The following is a 24,041-nucleotide window of genomic DNA, read 5'->3' on the forward strand; positions in this document are numbered from 1 at the left end:
TGGAGACTGGCTGTGTGCCAATACTGAACTAAATGCTTAATGTCTGACTTTATGTGTAAGTTAGCCCTGTGATTATTAAGCATCTTTATTTTACAGATGAGGACACTGAGGCTTAAAGAATTAAGTAATTTGACTTAAGAGACAGGATTGAAATTTAAGTCTTTTAGGCTTTAGTGTCCATGTTCTCTTAGGTAAGACCTGAACTAGGAAATAAAAGCACAGAGAAAAGGATTAGAATATAAAACACAAACTGGTTTTGCAGTTTTCACTAGGGTCTTGCTAGTAAATCACCTGTGAATGGAAATCCATTTAACACTAGTTCTGGTTGATCAGTAATTTTTTTCTTTAAAAAGTGGTAGAAATTTTTGGTTTTACAATGGAAGCAGTGAATGAAGTTAAAGATATTTAGCTCGTGATTCTAATTATCAAAAACTTGTTTTATTTTTAAGTTGCTCAAAATACCTTTCTCTTTTTTTTCTTTTGCAGAAGATTCTAGTGTTCCAGAAACTACAGTAAATGAAAGAAAACCAAGTATATCGTATTTCAAGAATCAAGGAGGAATACAGTATATAGATTTGTCTTCTGATAGTGAAGATATTGTTTCTCCAAACTGCTCCAGTACAGCTCAAGAGACAAAATTCAACAAAGACACAGTGATTATAGTGTAAGCAGCTTAATAGATTCATTATAGTTGCATATGTAAGAGATTTTTTAAAGAAAAAGTTACTTAATTTTAAATATTTTCTCTTTTTTGCCTTTTTCCTACTATATCTTGGTTATTTTTTTCTAACTTAGAAACGTACAGAGGTTGTGTGTGTATGTGTGTTTCTGGGTAACAGTGATTTCCAGTAAGTTTAGTGAGAGCAGGTATTTAATTTTTTAAAGCTATCCCTAGATAGAAGAATTATTTTAATAAATACCTTTGTTCATTTATAACTGCTTTATAATTTGTTCTTGAGTCCCAGAGTCAAAACATTTCTTGGGCGTATTCTGTGGGGTAGCATGGAGTTTCTAGTGTAGTCAGGTAGAAAAATGATAAACATGAAAAATGCTGTATGTCAAATAATAGATATTGGGGGCATAAAGGGCAAGAAAATAGGGAGTTCAGGACCAGGGGTGTGTGCATGGCTTCTTAAGAGCGCAGATAGTAAAAGGCTTCATTGAGAAGATAGTAGCTGAGCAAGGACCCAGGGGGATCAGAAAGTGAAACCTGTGGAAGGGGGAGGAGGGTGTATTCCAGGCCTTGGGAATCGCCTGCTCAGTGACCCTGAAGTGGTTTCATGCCTGGAATTTCTGAGGAAAGTAGGGGGCAAATGATGCTGAGTGAAGATCCTGAGGTCATAAGGAGTAGAGGAGGGGCTTAACCATGTTAAGCCTTTGGGCTATTTGGCTTTTATTCTAGATGAGATGGGAAGCTAATTGAGCAGAGGAGTAAAATTATCTGACTTTTATGTTTGAAAGGGCTTTAAGGCTGTAGGGGAGCAGTAGTAGAAACATGAATATTGTTTTTAATAATCCAGGCAAGAGATGATGGAGGTTTAGACCAGGCTAGTACTTGTGGAAATGATGAAAAGTAGTGAGATTCTGCATATATTTTGAAGGTAGAGCAGAGATTTTTGATGAATTTCATGTGGGGTAGAAGAGAAAGGAGTCAAGGATGGCCTGAAGAGTTTTGGCCTGAGCAAGTAGAAGAATAGAGTTACAATTAATTGAGATAAGAAAACTGTTTGGGGTGTGGTGGAGGAGCTCCTTTTAAAGGAAAGATGCAGTTTTTTTGTTTTTTTGTTTTTTTTTAACCCTAACCCAAGGATATTTTTTCCACTGCTTTTCAGAGAGAGTGGAAGGGAAGGAGAGAGGGAGGGAGGGAAAGAGGGGGGCAAGAGAGAGAGAGAAACATCAGTGTGAGAAAGACACATCGGTTGGTTGCCCTCCGCACGCATCCTGACCAGGGTCAGGGATTGAGTCTGCGACTGAGTGATGTGTCCTTGGCCAGAATTGAACTGGGACCCGTCAGTCCTTAGGCCGATGCTCTGACCACTGAGCCAAACTGGCTAGGGCAACATGCAGCCTTGAATATGCTGTGATTGAGAAGACTCTTAGATATATAAGTAGAGATGTAAAGTAGGCAGTTGAATGTGACATTTGAATTCTGGGGAAAATCTAGGTTATGTACCTAATTTTAGGAGTTGTCAGAATACAGATTTTCTTTTTCCTTTTTATTGAATTTAATGGGGTGACAGTGGTTAACAAAATTATACAGGTTTCAAGTGCACAATTCCTGAAACCTGTATAATTTGTACCCTATATTGTGTGTTCACCACCCCAAGTCAAGTCTCCTTCTGGAATAAAGATTTGATATTTAAAGCTATGTGAGTAGATGAAATCACCAAGGGACACTAGTATAGCTGGAAAAAAGAGATTTCTTGGATTTAGATTTAACAATTAATACTTTTTTCTGTTGGTTTCATTTATTATTATTGGCATTTTTCAACCTTTTTCACCTCATGGCACACACAAACTAATTACTAAAATTCTGCAGCACACCAAAAAATATATTTATTTTTTGCTGATCTGACAAAAAAAAAGTATAATTTTGATTCATTCACACCGGGTAGCTGCTTTTGGGTTGGTTGTTGCCATTTTCTTATTTGACAATCTAAGGGAGAAGAGGTCAGTGCCCCTAACTAACTACTCAGGTATTGCATGTTTTAAAAATTCTTGTGGCACACCAGTTCAAAATCACTGATATTATTGGCTATGACCTATGTTAACATAAATTAGACATTCCAACATTTCTTCTTTTAATACTTGGTTATGCATCCCCCTCCTCCCAAAAAACCAATATTGCTATCAATGAATAATTCTCTACTATCATTCCCAGTTTATGTTCAGATTTGATGTGCTTTATAGCTGGTTTTTCATACTAGGATCCCAACAAGGAACATCCACTGCATTTGAATGTATGTTATGACTCTTAACTCTCTCTTCATCATAAACAGTCCACTCTCCTCCTCTCCTCCTTTTTAAGGATCTTATTAAGGAGATCAAGTCTTTTCTTAGAGACAGTAGATTTTTCTGATTGTTTCCTCATGATGGTATTGAATTTATTTCTCTATCACTTGTATTTCCTGTGAACTGGACATTAAATTCAAGGCATGATCAGGTTTGTCATCACCTGAATACTTACTACATCAAGAGACATATGAACCTGGCTGGGCGTGGCTTGGCGGTTGAGCATTGACCTGGGATCCAGGCGATTGGGGTTCGATTCCTGATCAGGGCACATGCCCGGGTTGCGGGATTGATCCCCAGTCAGGGGTGTGCAGGAGGTGGCCAGTCAGTGACTCTCATCATTGATGTTTCTCTCTCTCTCCCCTCCTCCTTTCCTCTCTCTGAAATCAATAAAGATATATTAAAAAAAAAAAAAAAAAAAAAAAGACACATGAGTTTATCCCACTGAATGGTCATAAGCTTGATCACTAGCTTTAGGTTATCATGCAAAAGAGTAAGGTTCTTTGAAAGGGGTGGTTCAAAGCAGGAATTGTAAAAGGATTTCAACCTGAATACTTTTATTTTCTCAATGAACTAGAAGACAAATCAGATAGGAAGCATGAACATAGTGAGGCAGAGTGAGAATTCAGAGTTGAGTACTTCAGGAATGAAAAGTCTGGGTGTAATGGAAAGGGAGACACATATAATTGTCTTCAAATGTTGAAAATCAGTCTCTTCATAGTGACAGAGGAAGAGATTGATTTTACCTTGTTAATTTAGAGCAGTTTCTCAGAGCAAGGTTCAGAAAGTCAACCTAGAAACTTAAAGTACATGTTCCTGTCAGTGCCCTAATAGATATAACTGATCTAACGTGAATAGGCATAGAGAAGTTACTAAACTACAGATTCTGGGTATGTGTCTAAGAGCTGTCAAAAAATAGAACTAGCTGCATAGCAAAGTCTGTACTCTCTGATCTCCAGAATGCCTACCATGGTAGAAAACCAAAATTTCAAAACAAGATTTTTTTGGGAGATAAGTGAAATTTGGCCACTAATGTCTTTTATACAGGCTAAACATATAAACTTGGAACATGATTAAAGTTAGTTGTTGTAGAATAACGCCTCATATGGAATAAATTACTCCCTGCTAAAGAAATACTTTGTTCCTGGCAGAGATTCTGATATTGATGGGATCATTCCAATTTTATTTTTTTATTTTTTTAAATTTTCATTTTATTTATTTATTTATTTTTATATATATCTTTATTGATTTCAGGGAGAGGGCAGCAGAGGGAGAGATAGAAACACCAATGATGAGAGAGTCATTGGGGATTGAGCCCGCAACCCGGGCATGTGCCCTGACCGGGAATCAAACCTCGATCTCCTGGATCCTAGGTCGATGCTCAACCGCTGAACCACGCCCAGCCGGGCTATTTTTTTATTTTTAAATATGTCTTTATGGATTTCAGAGAGAGGAAGGGAGAGGGGGAGAGAGAGAGAGAGAGAAACATCAATGATGAGAGAGTCACTGACTGGCTTCCTCCCGCACGTCCCCCACTAGGGATCGAACCTGCAACCCAGCATGTGCCCTGACCAGGAATTGAACTGCGATCTCCTGGATCCTAGGTCGATGCTCAACCGCTGAGCCATGCCAGCCAGGCACCATTCCGATTTTGATACTTAAATTCTAGTCACCTAGGCCATGAAGATTATTTTTTCTTTGTATTTGTGTAGGCTTCATAATGTCTTAGGAGCAACATGATAACACTCATCTGATATGCAGAACATAGGTGAAAAATGTAGGGAAGAGAAGTGGTAATGCAATACATGTGTGTGTGTCTTAAAGGCAGGCCTGGCTGGAGTAGCTAAGTTGGTTGAGCGCCGACCTGTGCACAGAAAGGTTGCTGGTTCAGTTCAAGGTCAGGGCACATAACTGTGTTGTGGTTTCAATCCCCAGTTCTCTCTCTCTCTTTCTCTTTCCCTCTCTCTTTCTCTCTCCCTCTCTCTCTCTCATGTCCTCCTGTAAGGATTAAAAATAAAAAATAGGAAATGCCGGTATTTTGTTCTTTTTCATCCCAGCATGGATAATTTGAGATATTTTCAGAGTATGCAGACTTTGGAAATGTAGATTTATATACATAAACATTTTTAAATGAAAAAAGTTGTTTTAATCTTTGACAGATATAGATATCATTTAATATTAAAAACAACTGTAGATATGCTGTATTTCATATACGCGTATATACACAATTGTAATGAAATGACATTAACAGTACATTAAAATTTTTCCTCTGAAAATATTTTCAGTTCTGAGCCATCTGAAGATGAAGAGTCCCAAGGCCTTCCTACCATGGCAGGTAGAAATAATGATGGTATTTCAGAATTGGAAGACCTTTCGGAATTGGAGGACCTTAAAGATGCTAAACTTCAGACCTTGAAGGAACTGTTCCCACAAAGAAGTGACAATGATTTACTTAAGGTTATATCTTTTTTAGTAATTGATTATTGCAGCTGTAATGATGATTGAAGTCTCTCCTGTATCTAGTGCTGTATTTAGTCATTTTTCTAAAGATTCTTTATGTTTTAAGATAATTAACTTTTATTGTATACAATAATTAAGGAAAATGCCAGAGATGTACTTGAAAGTGTTATTAATAGGTGAGGTTATTCACCTATAAGTAATGTGATAATATGAGTTAGTTACTCAGTAGCTCTCATATATAGCTTGTGAATTTTTGCTTGAATGGTTTTAAAATGGGGATACCCTCCCGCCAAAATCTCCCAAAGAAGCTCAGGAGGCTTTTTTTTTTTTTTTTTTTTATAATGACAGGGGTTTGCTATTGACATTTATGGTGGACACCGACATACCATATAGTACATGCTCTTTTTTTTTTAAATCCTCACCCGAGGATATTTTTTCCATTGATTTTAGAGAGAGTGGAAGAGAGGAAGGGAGAGAGAGAGAGAGAGAAACATCAATGTGAGAGAGACACATTGATTGGTTGCTTCCCGAACTGGCCCCAACTGGTGCAGGGGATGAAACTTGCAACCGTTTGGTGCAAGGGCCCACACTCTAACCACTGAGCAACACCAGCTAGGGCTATAGTACATGCTATTTCTAAGAGGAATAGCTCCTTAGTTGCAGCAGGGTATGGCCGTGCAATAATCAATGATAGCCCAATTTTATTAGACATTCTGATTTTTCAAATAAAGTGCAAAGGATGGACTTTTACTTAGTATTAATCATCAATTTAATTGTTTTATTCAAATATAACTTCAGTGTTATAAAGATCGCCTATCTAAAGTGTATAATTTAGTGGTTTTTAGTCTATTTATAGAGTTGTACAACGATCACTATAATCTAATTTTAGAGCATTTTAATCATCCCAAAAAGAAATCTTGTACTCCTTAGCAACCACTCTACATTTCTCTCCCCCAGCCCTGGGCAGCCACTAGTCTCTGAATTTATAGATTGGCTTATTCTGGACATTTCATATATGGGATCGTATAATAATGAACTTTTGTGACTGGCTTCTTTTCACTTAGCATAAGGTTTTGAAGTTCATCCATGCTTATCAGTACTTCGTTCCTTTTTATGGTAACTAAAGAAAAACAAAATACCATTCAGGGCAAACAAAACAAGTCTGAACTAAAGGTGTTCTGGGCCTGCTAGTTTGAACTCTTAAATGTAAATTAAGTTATTCCTATTCTCTGTTATTTTTAACATGAATTCTCTCCCTTTCCCCCATATCATTTTGATACCTTAGTGTTAGCTACAGGAAACTTAGTGTTATGTTGGGTGTACATTTTTTTCCTGTTAACAGTGTTATTTGCCTCCTGGTATGATCCCTCCCCCCAAGAATAAGAAGAAAAGAAATGTAGCCACTAGTAGATACAGGGGCTACTTCCAGTGTTGGAAAGAGCTTCCAACAGAATAAACATGGAGTTCTAAAATATTCAAAGAAACAAATCTCAATTTAAAAATACTTTGTAGCAAAAAAAATAATAAATAAAAATACTTTGTAGCTTGTTGACAGATTTTTATGTGGTTCAAGGGGATTTTTTTCCTGTTGAAATATTTACCTCTAGTTTTATAATTTTAATGGGAATATAGGCTTGATACACAGAATTTATTTGTATGTTTCATTAATCAGAAATTTTTGGAATTTAGCTTATCACTCACTCCAAAGCAGAGTACTCTCTCGAGGTAATCTGGATTTCAAGTGATCTTTATCATTTCAAGATATTTAAAAGTGACATTTATAAATTATAAAGGTTTTTAGACCCATATAAAATAATTCAGGTTATAAAATACAAATTTAGTCTTAGGCTTATTAAGAATATACTTTGGATATTTTGAAAAGGAAGAGGGATTTACAGGATATGTAAGGATCCAAGATTAGGAAAACTATTATAGAAGATAGCATTCTTATTTGATTTGAGCCTATTTAATAGAAAAATATCTTATTTTATAAAGTAAATTTTTTTTTTAATCCTCACCCAAGGATATGTTCATTGATTTGAGAGAGAGAGAGAGAAAAAAAAAACATTGATTGGTTGCTTCCTGCATGCACTCCAACCAAGGTTGGAACCACAACCTAGGTATGTACCCTGACCGGTAATCAAACCCAAACCCTTTTTGGTGTACAAGATGATGCTCCAGCCAATCGAGCCACCTGGCTGGGCAAAAGTAAGATCTTTTATTTATTTTACTTATTTGTTGTTAGTTTTTAGAGAGAGTGGAAGGGACGGAGGGAATGGGAGAGAGAAACATCGATGTGAGAGGTCATATCAGTTGGTTGCTTCCCGCACTTTGCCCCAGTGCGCCTGTGATTGAACTTGCAACCCTTCGGTGTGCTGGCCAATGCTCAAACCACAGAGGCACACTGGCCAGGACAAAAAGTAAGATCTTTTAAAAACAAATAACCCATTGAAAATATAGGAAACTTTAGCAGGAGAAGAATATGGGATATTTAGTTTCTCCTGAGATCCAAAATGTTACAGAACAGCGTAAAAATACTGTATTGAAAATGTTAATTATTTAAGTAATAGATGAATATGTTCTTGAACAAATTCAAACACATCAGAAATAGAATAAAAGTTAAAAGAGCTCTTTATCTCACTCATCTAGGAAATACTAGATTTTTTAAAAAATGACTGCAGAGCTATGGTATGCTAGTATCCACTGCTGAATGTCAGTTAAAAAGGAATAATATGTCTGTCGGTCTCACCCTCTCCTTACCTTCTCCTACCCTTGCCTGCCCCCCAACCCCCCACTCAGGGCCTGGAAACATAAATAGAAAGTTTTTAAGGCTCCAATGTGCAATTTTATAATTAACAAAAATCTTGAATACGCTGTATGTAGTTGACTATGTTTTAATTTTTCCTTCGTAGTGATGAGTAAATTTGATACATTTTAAGATATGCTTAGATAAGTTCAGACTTTTAGATAAACCATGTTTTCTGAAAATTTATCATAGGATTTAATGAATTTAAAACTATGACATCCATATTTCCTGACCTTATATATATTTAATATATTTGTTCTTTAATATTTTCATAAATGAAGCAATTCTTAGTGCTATTTTTAAAATACTAACCATTTCTCATTCTGTTAGTTGATTGAATCAACCAGCACGATGGATGGAGCAATTGCTGCTGCCTTGCTGATGTTTGGTGATGCAGGTATGCCTGACTTAGTTTCAAGCCATATTGATTTATTACATATCTTTTCTTTTTTAATATTGCTCTATAATTTACCAAGTTCCTGCATGAATTCTTGTAGGGTACTTATGAGGTATTAGTAATAACTTCAGCATTTTTAGATGAAGAAACTGAATCTTAAGAAGGTTAAGTGGCTTTACCTGAGTTCATACAGCTATTTGGGAACCCAATTTTCTAGGTTGATTCCCTCCCCACTCCCTCCCCCAAAAAGGGAGGGGCAGCTTTTCATTGGTAATTTTGCTTGTTTTCTACAGATCAAATCTCGTAACAGTGAAGTTTTGGAACTTTTTTTTTTCTCTCAAGTATCCTTTCTAATTGCATTGTGGTTTTATTTACAGGTCTACAAATCTGAGTCAGTAGGAACATAATGTCTTGTGGAAAGTCCTAGCTGGTAATCAGCATTCCTTCATTTAGTAAATATTTATGATATGTTTCAGGCTTGGGGTACAAAGTAAATGCACTTGAAGGAGCTTCCAATATAAAATCAATTTTTAAAGTAAATGCTATCTTGTTTTTTTTTAACTTATACATAACAAACAGGTAAAAGTAACTTGTAATCTTACTACCAAAAAAGTATTTAAAGAAAGAAAGCAAACCTATACTCCATTAACCACTCTTAAATTTGCTTTGTATCATTTTTCAACTTTTTCATTGCTTATGCATACCATTATACAACACATACACACCAGGCTATGAATGTAATTATAATATTGGTTTGCATTTTTAAAAATTAAATTTATTTGGGAATATTTGTTAATAATAGTGTATAGGTTTCAAGTGTACAATTCTGTGTACTGCATTGTGTGCTTACCACCAAAGTCTAGTCTCCCTTGGTCACCGTATATTTGACACCCTTAATTGGTAACGACCATACCATTGTCTGTGTCTATGAGTTTGTTCATTTGTTACTTTCTATTTTCTATTCCACATATGAGTAAGATCATTTGGCTCATGTCCTTTTTCCATTTGACTTACTTCACTTAGCATGCTGCGCTCAGGATCCGTTAGTGTTGTCACAAACGGCAGTCTGTCACCCTTTTCGTGACTGATTGGTAGTACTCCACTGCATGTGTGCACCACCTCTTCTTTATCCAGTCATCCGTGGAAGGGCACTTGGGTTGTTTCCATGTTTTGGCCACTGTGAATAATGCTGCAGTGAGCATAGAGATATATATGTCTTCACAAATAAATGATTTCAAATTATCCAGGTAGATTACCAGAAGAGGGAAAATCTGGGTCATATAGTAGCTCTATTTTTAATTTTTTTGAGGAACTTTCATAATGATTTTCATAGTAGCTCTACCAGTTTACATTCCCACAACGTGTGAAGGTTCCATTACATCCTATCCAGCACTCATTCTTTTCCTGTTAATAGCTGTTCTGACTGGTATGTGGTCTTAGCTCATTGTGCTTTTGATTCACATTTCCCTCATAACTAGTGAATCTGAGCATCTTCACATATATCTTCTGCCATTGTATGTCTTCTGGGGAAAGTGTCTGTTCAGCTCCTCTGTTCATTTTCTAATTGGATTGTTTGGTTTTTTTGGTCGAGTTACCTCAGTTCTTTATTAGCCCCTTATTGAAGGTATCATATGCAAATATCTTCTCCCATTCATTGGTTGCCTTTTTGTTTTGTTGATGGTTTCTCTTACTGTGCAGTTTTTTAGTTTGATGGAATACATTCATTTATTTTTGCTTTTACTTGCCTTGCCTTTGGGGTCAAATTCATAAAACCCTCTCTGAGACCAAGGTCCGTAAGTTTAGTGCCTCTGTACCTATGGGTTTTTTTCTATGTATTTTATAGGTTATAGTCTTTCCTGGCTGTCTTGAGAATTCTTTCTTTGTCATTAACTTTTGACACCTTAAATAAAATGTGCCTTGGATAAGTCATTTTTGCATTGAGATAATTAGGTGCTCTGTTAGCTTCTTGGATTTGAGGGTCCAGCTCTTTCCATAGGTTTGGGAAGTTCTCATTTATTATTTGTTTAAATAGGCTCTCTCTTCTTTTCTCCCTCTCTTCTTCAGGTATACCCATTATTTAAATAATACTCTTTCTAATGGAGTCAAATAGTTCTTACAGAATTCTTTCATATTTTTAAAACTCTCAGTTCTCTCTCTTCCTCACCTGAGTCATTTCTAGATTTATAACTTCAAGATCACTAATTCTTTTTTCCCATCTGGTCTGCTCTATTTCCTAAACTCCCTAATTCATTCTTATTCTCATTTATTGAGTCCTTTCCCTCCAGAATTTGTTTTGTTTGTTTATTTGTTTTTTATAGTTCCAGTTTGATTTTATTCCTGAGCTCATTGAAGTGTCATTCTGAGTTTTCTTGTATCTCATTGAGTGTTTTCAGAACTGTAGTCTTCAATTCTCTGTCATTTATATCACAGTCTTCCATGTCTTTGAGTTTATTTTCTGGAGATTTTTCATTTTCTTTGTAAACTACCTTGTTACTTGGTTGTTCATGGTACGTGATGGATTATTTCTCTGCCTGGGCATTTGAGGGATTGAAATCTGAATAAGCACTTTTAAGTACTTGTTACTTTTAATTGTTCAGCACATTGATAAGTAGAGGTCTCCCTTTGTTTTACAGTAGAAGGCACACTGATAAGTAGAGGTCTTTCTTTTGTTTTACAGTAGAAGGTGCTATAGCATAAATTTTTGTTTTAACCTTCACCACTGGGACTTTCAGGGTCTCTGTGGGGCAGTGTCCCCTCACCTGTGGAAAATGTCTCATATTCCTCAAGGTAGTGAATGTCCCCCCTATGACTGGGTTGCCTGGGTCTCAGGGCACAACCCCTAGCCTCAGGGCTGTTGTGTGGTGGGTGATGGGGCTCCGGGCCTTGAGTTCTCAGCATTGCTTTTTTGTAACCAGAAGCTGCCAGCCATGCCTTACTTACTGCCGTGTCCTAGCAGCCTCCACCAGGTTCTGCCGCAATGGGTGGCAGAGGGGGTTGGGGGAGCAGGTTCTTACTTCTGCAGCTTTATTTTTTCCACTCATTTAGCTACAATGAGTACTAACCACTCTGTCTGGAATGTTAATTTTGCCCTTTCATGACCTGCCTCCTCTGTTGCATGTCTGCTGGAGCTGAGTGGGCTACAGGAAAATGGTGGGGGCACGACCCACAGGTCTGTGTGTCTATTTTTTTTTTTTTTGCCCCTGGCTGTTCGACAAAAGCCATTACCCTCTGCGCACCCTCTGCACAGCTTCTCCACCCCTACCCCTGGGCTCAGCTTCAGTGTTTCCCAGCCACGCAGGTCAGAATGCTGCCTCTGCGCCTCCAGTTTGCCAAGTGGGGTTTTGCAACCCCATCCTCCACTGCTTCCATGTTCCCTGTTGGTCACAGAGAACACCAGACTGCGTCTGTGGTTCCTATCTCTGTCCTTCTGCTGGTGCTGCTTCCCCTGCTCAACCCAATATGCCTACCTTAAGATGTCTCAATGTGCATATCTCTCAGCTGTGTTTGTGTGTTCAGTAGGGAATCCTTTGTTGAATTATAGTTCTCCAACTTGTAACTTTAAGTGGAGAGACTAAGAGGTTTTCTTATTCTGCCAGGATACTGACATCACTCCTGGTTTGCATTTTTTTAAAATATTTTTTTATTTTTTAATTACAGTTGACATACAGTATTATACTAGTTTCAGATGTACAACATATGGACATTTATATAACTTGCAAAGTGATCACCCCAATAAATCTCATACCCATCTGACACCATACATAGTTATTTTAGGGTTATTGACTATATTCTCTATGCTATATTTTACATCCCCATGACTATTTTCTAGTTTGCATTTTTAAAAATCATTTGATAATTTATCATGGATAACTCACCATCAGTTGGTTTAATTAGCATTTATGTTTCCATTATTTCGTTATAGTACTAAAGTAAATAGCCTCAGAAGTAAATGTTTATGTTATTATTTCTGCAGGCTAAATTTCAAACTAGACTGCTGAATCAAAGGATACGCACATTTAAAATTTTAATATGCACTTACATGTTACTTTTTAAAAAGGTTTTGCCAATTTATTTTTTCATTAACTGTGTGAATAAATGCCCATTTACCTAAGTGGGGTTTTTTTTTTAGCTTTTAAAATTTTTTTGAAACTGAAAAGTACACACAAATAGAAAATATATCATGTGTTCCCCTGGGCCTGTCATCTCTTTTCAACAATTATCTACCTCATTTTTTTGCCTCCACAATGTATATTGTATTGGAGTAAATTCCAAACTTGATACTTTATCCATATGAAATATTTAAAATCTTGAATTTTCTCCAACTTGAAAAAGGGAGCAATGTTGTGCTGCGTGGGTGCTGCCTGCACAGAATGTTAAGATCCTCCCATGTCTTCCACTTACTAGCTGTGTGGCCTAACTGATCTGTTTCGCTGTTTCTTTAGCACTAAAGTAGATTGCCGTAAAGAAGGGATAAGGTCAATGTAAATTTTTTACTATGGCACATAGTATATAGTAATTGTTAGCAGCTATTCTTTGTAAGTGCCATCTGATGGTAGAAAATGGAATAGAAGAATGTTGACTGTCTTCCTAATTTCCGTACCCCAACACTAATTGTAAAAGCTTGTAAAAATTTGCAGTCTTAATAAACATTTGTTGAGTTACAAAGTAGTTTGGAAAATTTTACATATTATTTCTGGTTCTAATAATACCTCAATATTCCATAATCTTTCCGTTGAAAAATTTGTAGAATAACTATTCCACAGTAGTATCATCTTTTTTACCCTGAGCAATTTATATCTATTCAGCTTACTCATTATCTTAACAAATATTTATTGTGCACTTAGCATTAGGTGCCAGATGCTATTTTAGGCACTGAGGATGCATAAGGAAACAAAATGAGCAAAACCTCTGCCCTCATGGATTTACAATGCTCATTAAATTTGAACTTTAACTGAGTTTTTTCCTTCTTGTTCTGTACTATATTTTGATATTATTTCTGTTTTCAAAAATGTTGCCCTGACTGGGTGCCTCAGTTGGTTGGAGCATTGTCCTGTACACTGAAAGGTTGCAGGTTCGATTCCCAGTCAGGGCATATACCTAGGTTGCAGATTTGATCCCTGGTTAAGGCACTTATGGGAGGCAACCAACTGATGTTTCTCTCTAACATCTATGTTTCTCTCTCTCTCTGCCAATCTCTCTCTCTGCCAATCTGTCAATCTCTCCTTGTGTCTCTGTCTCTTCCCCCCCCTTCCCCCTCCCCCTTCCTCTCTCAAATCAATAAAACACATCCAACATATCCTTGGGTGAAGATTTAAAAAAATGTCAAATTACAAGGAAAGAAATCGGAGTTTTCTTATTTTTTAAGTAAACTTCCATACTTCATCTTGGAAAGGAATGGACAGTCATATCAGTCATCTTCATCTTTAGTACTATACATGTTTGAGGCAATATATAGAATGGTAGCTTTTCTTACCAAGATACGATAAACTTCAATATATGAAATCATTAAGATGGAAAATTATTTTGGGGATATTTGGACAATTTTTTAATACCTGTAAGAAGTCTTGGACAGTTCCACAAGCCATGATGTTGGACATGGGTTTTACAACAAATTTATCTTTTATAGACAATATCAACTTGCGTATTAAATATAAGGATATATTTTCTACATTGCTTTCTGAAAGTTTTTATTTATGAATACTAAGTTACAAAATAATATCCAGAATTTTTACTCTCATTTTAAAAGGTGCACATTTGAATTTATTGATGTTGTCAGGAGTTTCCCTAACTATTTTTTCCACTTCCCTATATGTATAAGAATAGGCAAAACATTTTTATGTATCATCCTATTATATCTGCTGTTTTGTAACATTTTCATTTATTAGAGACATCTTTCCATGTTATTTTAAACATCTACCTCTTTTATAACAGTGGCATTTATGTGTGTATCCTAATTTGTCTAATATCTTGGGAATTTAGACATTTTGGTAATGTTTTTGTATATATGACTGAGCAAACATTTTTATCAGTTTTGTCTAATGACTACCTGGAAAAGGAATTGTTGGACTAAAAGGTATACAGAGCTAAAATTAAAGGTATACAGAGCTAAAATTCAGAGATGTCAACTCATACTATTTGTCCTGGGTTCACTTACTGTTTTTAATCTTAGGATGAAAAAAAATTATTATTTTATTTTACCTGTCTTTAATTATTAATTAAGTTGAGCCTCTCTTCATTTTTTTGTTTTGTTGTTGAGCTGCCTATTTGTGTTCTTTGTCCATATTTTTTATCAATTTTATGTTTTAATCTTTTGTTTTTAAATATTGAATTTACATGAAATTGATTTTTATCTGGGGTATGAGGTACATCTGTAATTTCCCCCCCCTAGAAATTGATGATGGGTACTCCCAGTAAAAGATGAGAATTTATGAAACATAATTTGAAATTGATGTGTAGTGTAGCATATTGTTTTCTTTAGATATATAGAAAAACTTTAATAATTATAACTAGGTTTAGAGATAGGTAACTAAGCATTGTGTGCTGTTATGTAAACTTTTATACAAAAATTTTAGTTTTGAATTTTCTCCCACTTTTAATTGCACATTTTTGCCTTTAGCCATTTTGTAAAACTGTAAAGATTTGGTGCTATAGTATTAATTTAAAAAAATAAAGATGATAAGTGGATATTTAAGGATAACAAATTCATTATTGACAAAACAAAGTTTTGTTCTTTTAGGAAAGCAGCATGTCTAGGTGACATGGCATAAATGATCTAGTTTGAAGTTTTTTTTAGACTTAAGACTATTCCTAATAGTGTTCACTTAACCCCAACAAATATATGGGTGATGATGGGGTGGTGGTTATATTTCCCCTTTCTTAAAGTGGATGCTGGAAATTAGTTTGCACATGCATTACGCACACTTTACTTTATGAAATAAATTGGAAAAAAAGTTAAGCATCCATGCTAACATTTATTTATTATACTTTGAAAGGTTGATAGCATTAAGTTATTTTGTTATAGCATAAATAAGTAACATAGCTTTTTAAAATCATGTACTGTGAATTTGTTTTTCTTTTAGTCTTGGCAGAATATGCAAATTTTCATTACTGTTAGACTCTGTGTACACTTATTTTTAGGTTAAGAGCGTTAATTGCTTGAGCTATCTATTTCATTTCAGTTCCTCCTCATTTGTTAAATGAGAGTATTACCTACTTTGTGGGTTTGTTTTGGAAAGCAAATGAAGCAATAGTTTATAAAAGCCCTCTGCAAAGCCTGGTACATAGTTGACAATTATTGATGTCAGTGATGCTATTCAGATAAACTGTGCTGATGGAACTCAGTTTTTTCTTACCTATGAACACTAAAGTCACTGGTGAGAACTCCTTCCTCCCAATATTGTTTTGAAGAATTACTCGTCTATTTAGTGGTGTACACTTTTAGCATTAAATGTGATGGTTTACAAATAAATTATAGTGATTTCTACTTTTGAAAGACTGAAGAGTCTCTATTCACTTTTCTTCAATTCTGTTAATATTTATTAAGTATACATTTTATGTCAAAGAAACAGCATTGGACCTGATATCAAGAGAACAATCTACAAATGTATTCATTATAATAACATTTTTGTTTTTGTTTTGCGTTAATGATTCTTATCTGTGCAGATTTTGAGTGTTCTTCTCTGTCTTAGAAGGTGGTGGCCCCAGGAAGAGAAAAGTATCTTCTTCTTCGGATACATACGAGGAAGATGAGTTTAATGATGATCAATCCATAAAAAAGAAAAGACTGGATCATGTAAGTTATATTTGAATTGCAGTATCAAAATTAGCTACTTAAGCACAGAATATGTTGTTTATGGACATCAAACCTGAAAATCCACCTAAATGAATCTTCTTTCTTCTCTCTCACTACCAAGTCAGAAAATCAATTTTTGCGTTTCATTTGTGACTATTTTGTTTTCTTTTAGTTTATCTAGTATTAATTGCTCATCTCTGAATTATAAAATTAGTTTTTTAAAATATTCTAATGGTATATAAATAGACTATAACACGAAAAACAGCTGCTACCACCACCAGCACCATTTCCTCCTTCCCAGTGGCAAGTACTTAAAACTCTTCTAGATGACTCTTTTGATATTTAACTGGCTATCTAAAGTAATAGTGGTTATGCTTTTATTGGGTAACTCTAGTTTTATTTATTTATTTAATTTTTTATATTGATTTTTAGAGAGAGGAATGGTGGGGAAGAGAGAGAGAGAAAAACATCAGTTGCTTGCCTCCTGCATGCACCCCAACCAGGAATTGAACCCACAACCTGGGTATGTGCCCTGACAGGGAATTGAACACTCCGCCTTTTGGTGTATGGGACAGTGCCCCAACCAACTGAGCCACACTAGCTAGGGCTACTCTAGTTTTTTTAAATTAACTTTTACTTTATGAATTGAACTAAGAGACCTCCCAGTAAAACCAGGCATAATCTTCCCTATTTCTGCATTCTGAAAACACAATTTCTTCTTGGTAATCAAAATCAAAATAAAATGCTACAACTAACACAGTAACCTCTTTCTTTGACTGTGATTTAGGTAGTTTAAGAAGCCCAAAATAGCTAGGTGGCATTCTCTACCCTAATTTAATGGGATAATTGTTATGTCCCTACATAAAAACATTCTTTCCTTGGGAACTAATACTGATGGGAAGTAAAAATTCTGTGAGTGGGTTTTTATGTATGAGGAACAGCTATAGTGTGAGAGACAAGGCCCATGTTTTAGTTTACAGACCTATGAATAATGACTATTTAAAAATAGCATCATATTTATTGCTGATTCAAAACATTTACCCGGCTTGTACATCCTGTTGAATAACATATCAGGGTGTTATCTACAAGTTCATATGCTGATCTTTTACTAAAGAATAGTATTGCCTGTAAGCCAGCTGCTTCTAGGTGTTGAGGCACATGGTAAAATCAGTGAACTTCATGAGCATGAATCCACTAATGCACTTTTCTTCCAGTGAGATTAGCTCCCCAGTCAGAAATGTTGTGTCACAGTGTACTATGACTGAATCAGGCTTTCTATATATCTGTCTTAGATGCATTAATTATCTAAGGCTGCCATGACAAAGTACCACAAACTGCATAGCTTAAACAACAGAAATAATGTTGTCTCACAGTTCTGGAGGTTAGAAGTCCAAGATAAAGGTGTCGGAAGGGTTGATTTCCTTCTGAGGGCTGTTCCATCTCTCTCTCTTTGATTCTGGTAGTTTGCTAGCAACTTTAGTGTTTCTTGGCTTGTAGATCTCTTCTATCTTCACATTGCATGCTCCCTGTGTGCATGTTTTTCTCCAAATTTCCCCTTTTTATAAGTCCTTAGGTTAGGGCTCACTCTAATGACTCAGTGTTACTTGATTACCTCAGGAAACACCCTATCTTCATATAAAGACACATTTTGAGGTTCTGAGATACAAAATTCAGCATATGAATTTTGAAGGGACACAGTTCAACCCATAACTGGTGTTGCCAGAAGCAGATGGATAGGAAAGGTAAACTCACACTCACAAGTTTCTATTACAGTCTCTTCCATGATGAAAGGGGTTCAGAGTAATTAACTTCCCACCCAACAAGTGGCTGAATCTCCCAAGGAATTTGCTATCATGGGAACTCATTGTTGGCCTCTGCTCTTCGCAGGTTGAGTACTTAGTAGTAGCAATAGTCAGGTAAATATTGATGTGAGAAAAAAAGTCTTCTTGATCTGTATGTATAGCGTAATCCCTATTGCAATGGTCATGTTATATAGAGCCATTGAGCAAGCATCCAAAGTGGCTATGATCTTACTAGTTTTCACAGAATGGATCATCTTGTCTACCTGATTATTAAAAGTGCCCTCTTCAATAGATGCCCTTTGCTGAGCATACACATGGAACACTATTAGCTTTGCATTCTGTTTTCAGAAAACCTTCTGAAAAGTTTAGCAAAACACTTCTTCCCCTGAATTCTGGTCACTGATCTTCCACTCTTATTCATTTCCTTAGCTACTGGCCGTGATATATTATTGATCTGTACCTCTGGCCATCTCTTTCTATACAAAATGCACAAGGTGTACTGCCCCAAGTTGTGGACCAGGCTTCTCTCTTAAATGGGATTATACATATATAATTATTCACTTCACCTTGGCTTCTTCTAACAATTACGTAAACCCTTTGAAAGCCAAGGTCAAGATTTTCCCCTCACTTAATCTGATCATAAAGAATTCCCCATACACCTGAAACCTATATAATTTTATTAACTAATGTCACCCCAATAAGTTCAATGAAAAAAAAAAAAGAATTCCCCAAAGTACTGTGCATACTGGCTGAGTCTGAGACTTATTTGTACCTTATTATTTGTCCTTGAGGTGCAACTTACTTGTGCCTAAGTCCAGTCTTATATATACCATTTCCACTTGCTGCTGCTCATGCTTAGTGTTAAGCTTGGTGGGTCAGGTACCCAAATCGTATACCAGATCAAGTTTTATGGTCAGTTGATGTCCTGTGGTCAACCATTCTCCTTTCATTATCCCCTATGAAGCCAACAGTGTCACAGAGAGATCAATCCATTCTGTTTTAAAAATGTGAATTGTTCCAATACAGTAAACATGTCAAGAGAACAGTTTAAGCATTACCTGAATTTTGCAATGTCAGTGTGCAGTTTTGTTCATGATAAACACTAGGCAAATGCAGAAAACTACACCCAACCCAACTGGACCACATAGGAATACATAAAACACACTCACCTCAAAACATCTACTGGCTGCTTTATTTCACTGTGTTTGTTATCCCTCAAGGTTGTGTTTTACTATTGTTTCACATTTGTGAACTTCACTATTTGACAAAAGCAGTCACTCAACATCCCAAACATATCTAAGCAATTCTGGTTCAAAAATACCATGCAGTGCATACAAAAGGGAAGTTTTAAGTATTGAGGAAAAGCTTGAAACAAATGTTTAAAAAGAGGTGAGAACATGTGATATATCCTGAACAGTCGGCATAAAGGAATCCACATTGTCACAAAAATAAAATATGTGACTGGACTACCTTCAAATACTGTGAAGTAGAAGCGCAGCTCCTATGGAAAATAGTATGGAGTTTCCTCAAAAAACTAAAAATGGATATACCATATGACCCAGCAGTTCCACTTTTGGGTATTTGAAGAAAACAAAAACACTAATTTGAAAAGATACATGCACCCCTATGTTTATTGCGGCATTGTTTACAGTATCCAAGATATGGAAGCAACATAGATGTCCATTGATGGATGAGTGGATAAAGATGTGGCATATATATATATATATATATAATGGAATATTACACAGCAATAAAAAAGAATGAAACCCTACTGTTTGTGACAGCATGGATGATCTAGAGGGTATTATGCTAAGTGAAGTAAGTCAGGCAGAAAAAGACAAATGATTCCACTTATATATGGAATCTAAAAACAAAACAACAAAATCACTTATAGAAGGGGATGATTACCGGAAGGGGTTTGTGTGGGAGGATAGGTGAAAGGGGAATATAGTCAATAATACTGTTATAAGTTTGCATAGTGACAGATAATTACTGGAATTAGTGGGGTGATCCCGTTGAAGGTATAAAAATGTCAAAAAACTGCATTGTATACCTGAAACTAATGTAACCAATATAAGATTATATACTAATTAAAATTAAATATAAATTTAAAAAGAAAAAAAGGAAAGCTTGTTCAGCATTTGGATTAAAGACCAAAGATGAAAAAAATCACAGACCTTTTTCACATGTATCTTTATATACAAAGACCTTAAATGGAAATCACTGTATCCTGCTGAAGTAGCTCCTTTTACTGTCAGTAGTGGTTGCTTTAGTAGTTTCAAACAGTGCTACAAATTCATAAGCATCAGCTGTCACATAAGGCTATGAGTGCATATGGGAAGGCTGCAAAGTAATTTTCCAACGGTGATACAGAAGTAAACTGAAGAAGACGGCTGTACATTGAATTAAATACTCAATTTAATGAAATAGATATATGTTACACATGCATGCTTCAAAGGACCCAAACCTGAAAGACAGAAAACATACTCCAGGACTTAAGACTTAGAAAGGTAACATTATAGTGATGTTGGTACCAGTGCCTGGTACAGACTTGGAGCTGAAGTCAGTAGTAGTTTATCGCTTACCGAACTGAGCCTTTTAAAGAAATTGTCAGCCTTAGAGTTTACTACAGGTGGAGTGCCCAAATCTGCCTTGATAGTTTTACTTAACTCTTCCCTGTTATAGAGGATTATTACAAAAATAAAAGCAGAACTCCAAAATGAAAGAACTTAACTTTTAAAATTCTTACAGTGCATCAGTCTATTCCTCTACAAAAGCTGAACTGGACCAAAATTCTTTTTTTTTCTTTTGCCTCCAAAAAATCTCTATTATAGCCTCTTGATAAAAGTGTGATAGCAGCATTTATGGCTTACTATTTAAAATGGACATTTAAAATGCTAATTGCTGTTATTGAAGGTGAGAATGCACATATGATTATATAATTTTGGAAGAGATTTAACAATCAGAATAGCATTGCTACCATTGTAGAAGCCTCTAGTGATACAACAGGAGTGTTACATTAGGTGTGGTTGAACATTTTCCTTGAGTTGATATGTGATTCTTCAGAGAAATTTTTAAAATTCAAAACAAGTGTGTTGACATATGAAAACAGTGTGGCTTTGAGGAAGTAGAAAATGAAGATGTTGAAGAGTTTCAAGGGTTTGATCCTGATCTATCCACAGTAGACTTGAAATAGGTTACAGCTGATGGTCACGTAGATGGAAAAGGTGATGATGATGATGATGATGATGATGATGAAGAAAACCAAGAGGCTTCACTGTGACAGCATAACACATAAAGTTACCAGGTCTTTTAAGTGTTATTGAAAACAGAGTTACACTGGTTTGAAGATCGTGGCTTTACTGCTGAATGTAATAGGAGAGTTGTTCGTGGCATCCAGTTGAATTTAGAACCATAAAGGCAGCTTTAGTATGAAAAGAGGAAGCTAGCAAAGTCCCATAAATTTATTTTATTTTTTAATTCGTGGTTTATAGTTTCAGCCAGTATAGCAGAGATAACACAATTACAATGAGCCATGCCCTTCCATAGCTGGAACAACTTTCTGTTCATTTTCAGATAGCCCCCTCCTTCTACCACTTCACAGTAATTCACAAGCTCTGAACGACCCTTTTAGTGCTAACGCCCCCCAAAAAATTTCAGTTCACACTTATCATGTTATATTTATTGTAGTATTTATGTATTTGTTAACCATTTAATGTATGTAAAATTGCTACCCTTTTTTAAAAAGTTTCCTTGCTTTTTTTTTAATGTGTCACTGATGAAGTTTTTGAATATTGTGCCTCTAACTGGATTGTTTTTAACACTGTAGTTTTTATTTTTGTGATTTTGCACAGCACAATGATTTTTGGAAATGCATACGTCAGGTTATAGCAGAACAGACTGTAGTTGTCCGCAGAAGCAGATCTGACCTTGCTTCAAAACCATGTGGGTCTGTGCTGTGATTTTCCCATTAGGACTTGCCAGAGACTTCATACAGCATCCTTATTAACCCAGATTCTTTGAGAATCATTGCATCTACTTGCTAGTCATGAAGCCCAAGTGGCAGAGCACATTGTACTACACACTCAACCTACTACAGAGCCTTCTCTTAACCTGGCCCCTATTCATAACTGACAATGTTAAGGGCCGTTTCATAAACAGATTAGAGCAGCACACATCGCAGTGAAGTATACTTTGCCTCCAATATCCAGAGGCCAACCAAGTGTTGTTTGTCTTCTTTTTGTTTAATAGAGGAATATGCAACATACTCTAGATTGGACCTCCATAAAAAGTTTGAAAGTGGTGGGCCCCAGAATTTGAGGGTGGTTATTTCCCTCTCTGAAATGTATGTATCTTACTAAGACTGTCTAAATACCATTGCTTCCTGCTTATCAAGTTCAGTCAATGTAATATCTTCATTGTAGAGGACAAAGTCATATTCTGTGGACTGTGCAAAACAATCCTTGAATACTATATTGTGAGAGAGAGCAGGAGAGTTACCAAAACCCTGAAGACAGTGAAGGTGTATCTGTCACTGACTTGCCCAGATAAAAACAAATTGCTTCTTCTTGGGATAGGGAAGAAAAAAGCATCTAGCATAGTTATGTTGATCTGCTCCAGTAAAAGTACCACATCTGATATAGCAGCTGCAATTGAGGTCATCACCTGTTTATGTTCACCTAAAATATTCTAAGACCCATCCAGCTTTTGTATAGGCCAAGGAGGCACATTACATTGGGATGGGATGGTGGTGTCCATCTTTGCAGTTCCTTCAGGAATAATGGTATTGCTGCTGCTGCTGCTGCAGGCAAAACTGGAGGCTTGGATTTATTTCCTATATAAGGGCCCTTGTTCCATGGGTCAAGGAGCTAATACAGCATTTCTGCCAGTGTCAAATATGTCTGTTCCAACTTTGCATTCTAGAACCAGAAAAATAATTACAGGATTGGTTCATAACCCCTGGACCCACAGAGAGAAATTTGGGCCCAAGCTCCCATCACCTGGCATTTGTAAAACTATGGTGTAACCTCTGGACTACATGGGTGTTTTCACTCACAGGGATTAGCAGAGCTGGCAGAAGCTGGGATCCGAGAGCAAACATCAAATGATAGGAACACTTCTCTACTGAGTAATTTGTGCTGTTATCTATTTGATTCCCAAAAGATGTTTACAATATTCCAAATATTTTAACCTTTTTTTGTTGAAGTGAAATTCACAAAGCATAAAATTAACCATGTTGGAATGAGCAATTCAGTGGCATTTAGTGTGTTCACAGTGTTGTGTAACTACCACTCCCATCTAGCTCCAGAGCATCTCTATCACCACACAATAGCATGCCATACCTTTGAAGCAGTTTCTACTCTTCTGCCCCAGCCCCTGGCAACCACCAGTCTGCTCTTTGTCTCTGTGGATTTACCTGTTAGACACCTAAGTTTCTGTTTCTGGTTATTATCCATCTGTGACCTCTAAAAGGCTTGTTCTTGGAGTTTTGGTGTCTTAAGCTATAAAATGAGGGTAGCAGTATGAATTTTTGAGGGCTTTGAAATACTTTCTCCAAATATTAGCGTTTTATTATTCCCCTGCTCAAAATCCTATTGCTTTCTGATTAATGACCTCAGTTTGTCACTCCAGGCTTTATGCAATATTAGTTCTAGTTTTATTTTTCAGCCTTTAGCCTATCCATGGTCTCTGTGCTTTAGCCCAAATGCACTACTTACTTTTGCAAAAACGTACAGTTTTCTTCCTGCTCCAAACTTCCATAGCATTTTTTTT

General features: G+C 36.1%; 1 protein-coding gene across 4 annotated transcripts in view; it reads left to right on the forward strand.

Annotated features, from left to right (window-relative positions):
• Nucleotides 1-24,041, forward strand: part of SMARCAD1 (SNF2 related chromatin remodeling ATPase with DExD box 1) — an 80,581-nt gene that overhangs the window by 16,666 nt on the left and 39,874 nt on the right. For 2 of the 4 annotated variants that reach the window (XM_081160296.1, XM_081160295.1), the window contains exons 3-6: nucleotides 487-664; nucleotides 5,298-5,469; nucleotides 8,609-8,675; nucleotides 16,364-16,467. In XM_081160296.1, coding sequence (XP_081016422.1) covers nucleotides 487-664; nucleotides 5,298-5,469; nucleotides 8,609-8,675; nucleotides 16,364-16,467 — 521 coding nt within the window. The remainder of the gene's footprint in view (nucleotides 1-486; nucleotides 665-5,297; nucleotides 5,470-8,608; nucleotides 8,676-16,363; nucleotides 16,468-24,041) is intronic. The other 2 variants (XM_081160297.1, XM_081160298.1) reach the window with 2 other exon arrangements.

Source organism: Miniopterus schreibersii, assembly GCF_964146895.1.
Source record: "Miniopterus schreibersii genome assembly, chromosome: 1".
In the NCBI taxonomy this organism is placed as follows: Eukaryota; Metazoa; Chordata; class Mammalia; order Chiroptera; family Miniopteridae; genus Miniopterus; species Miniopterus schreibersii.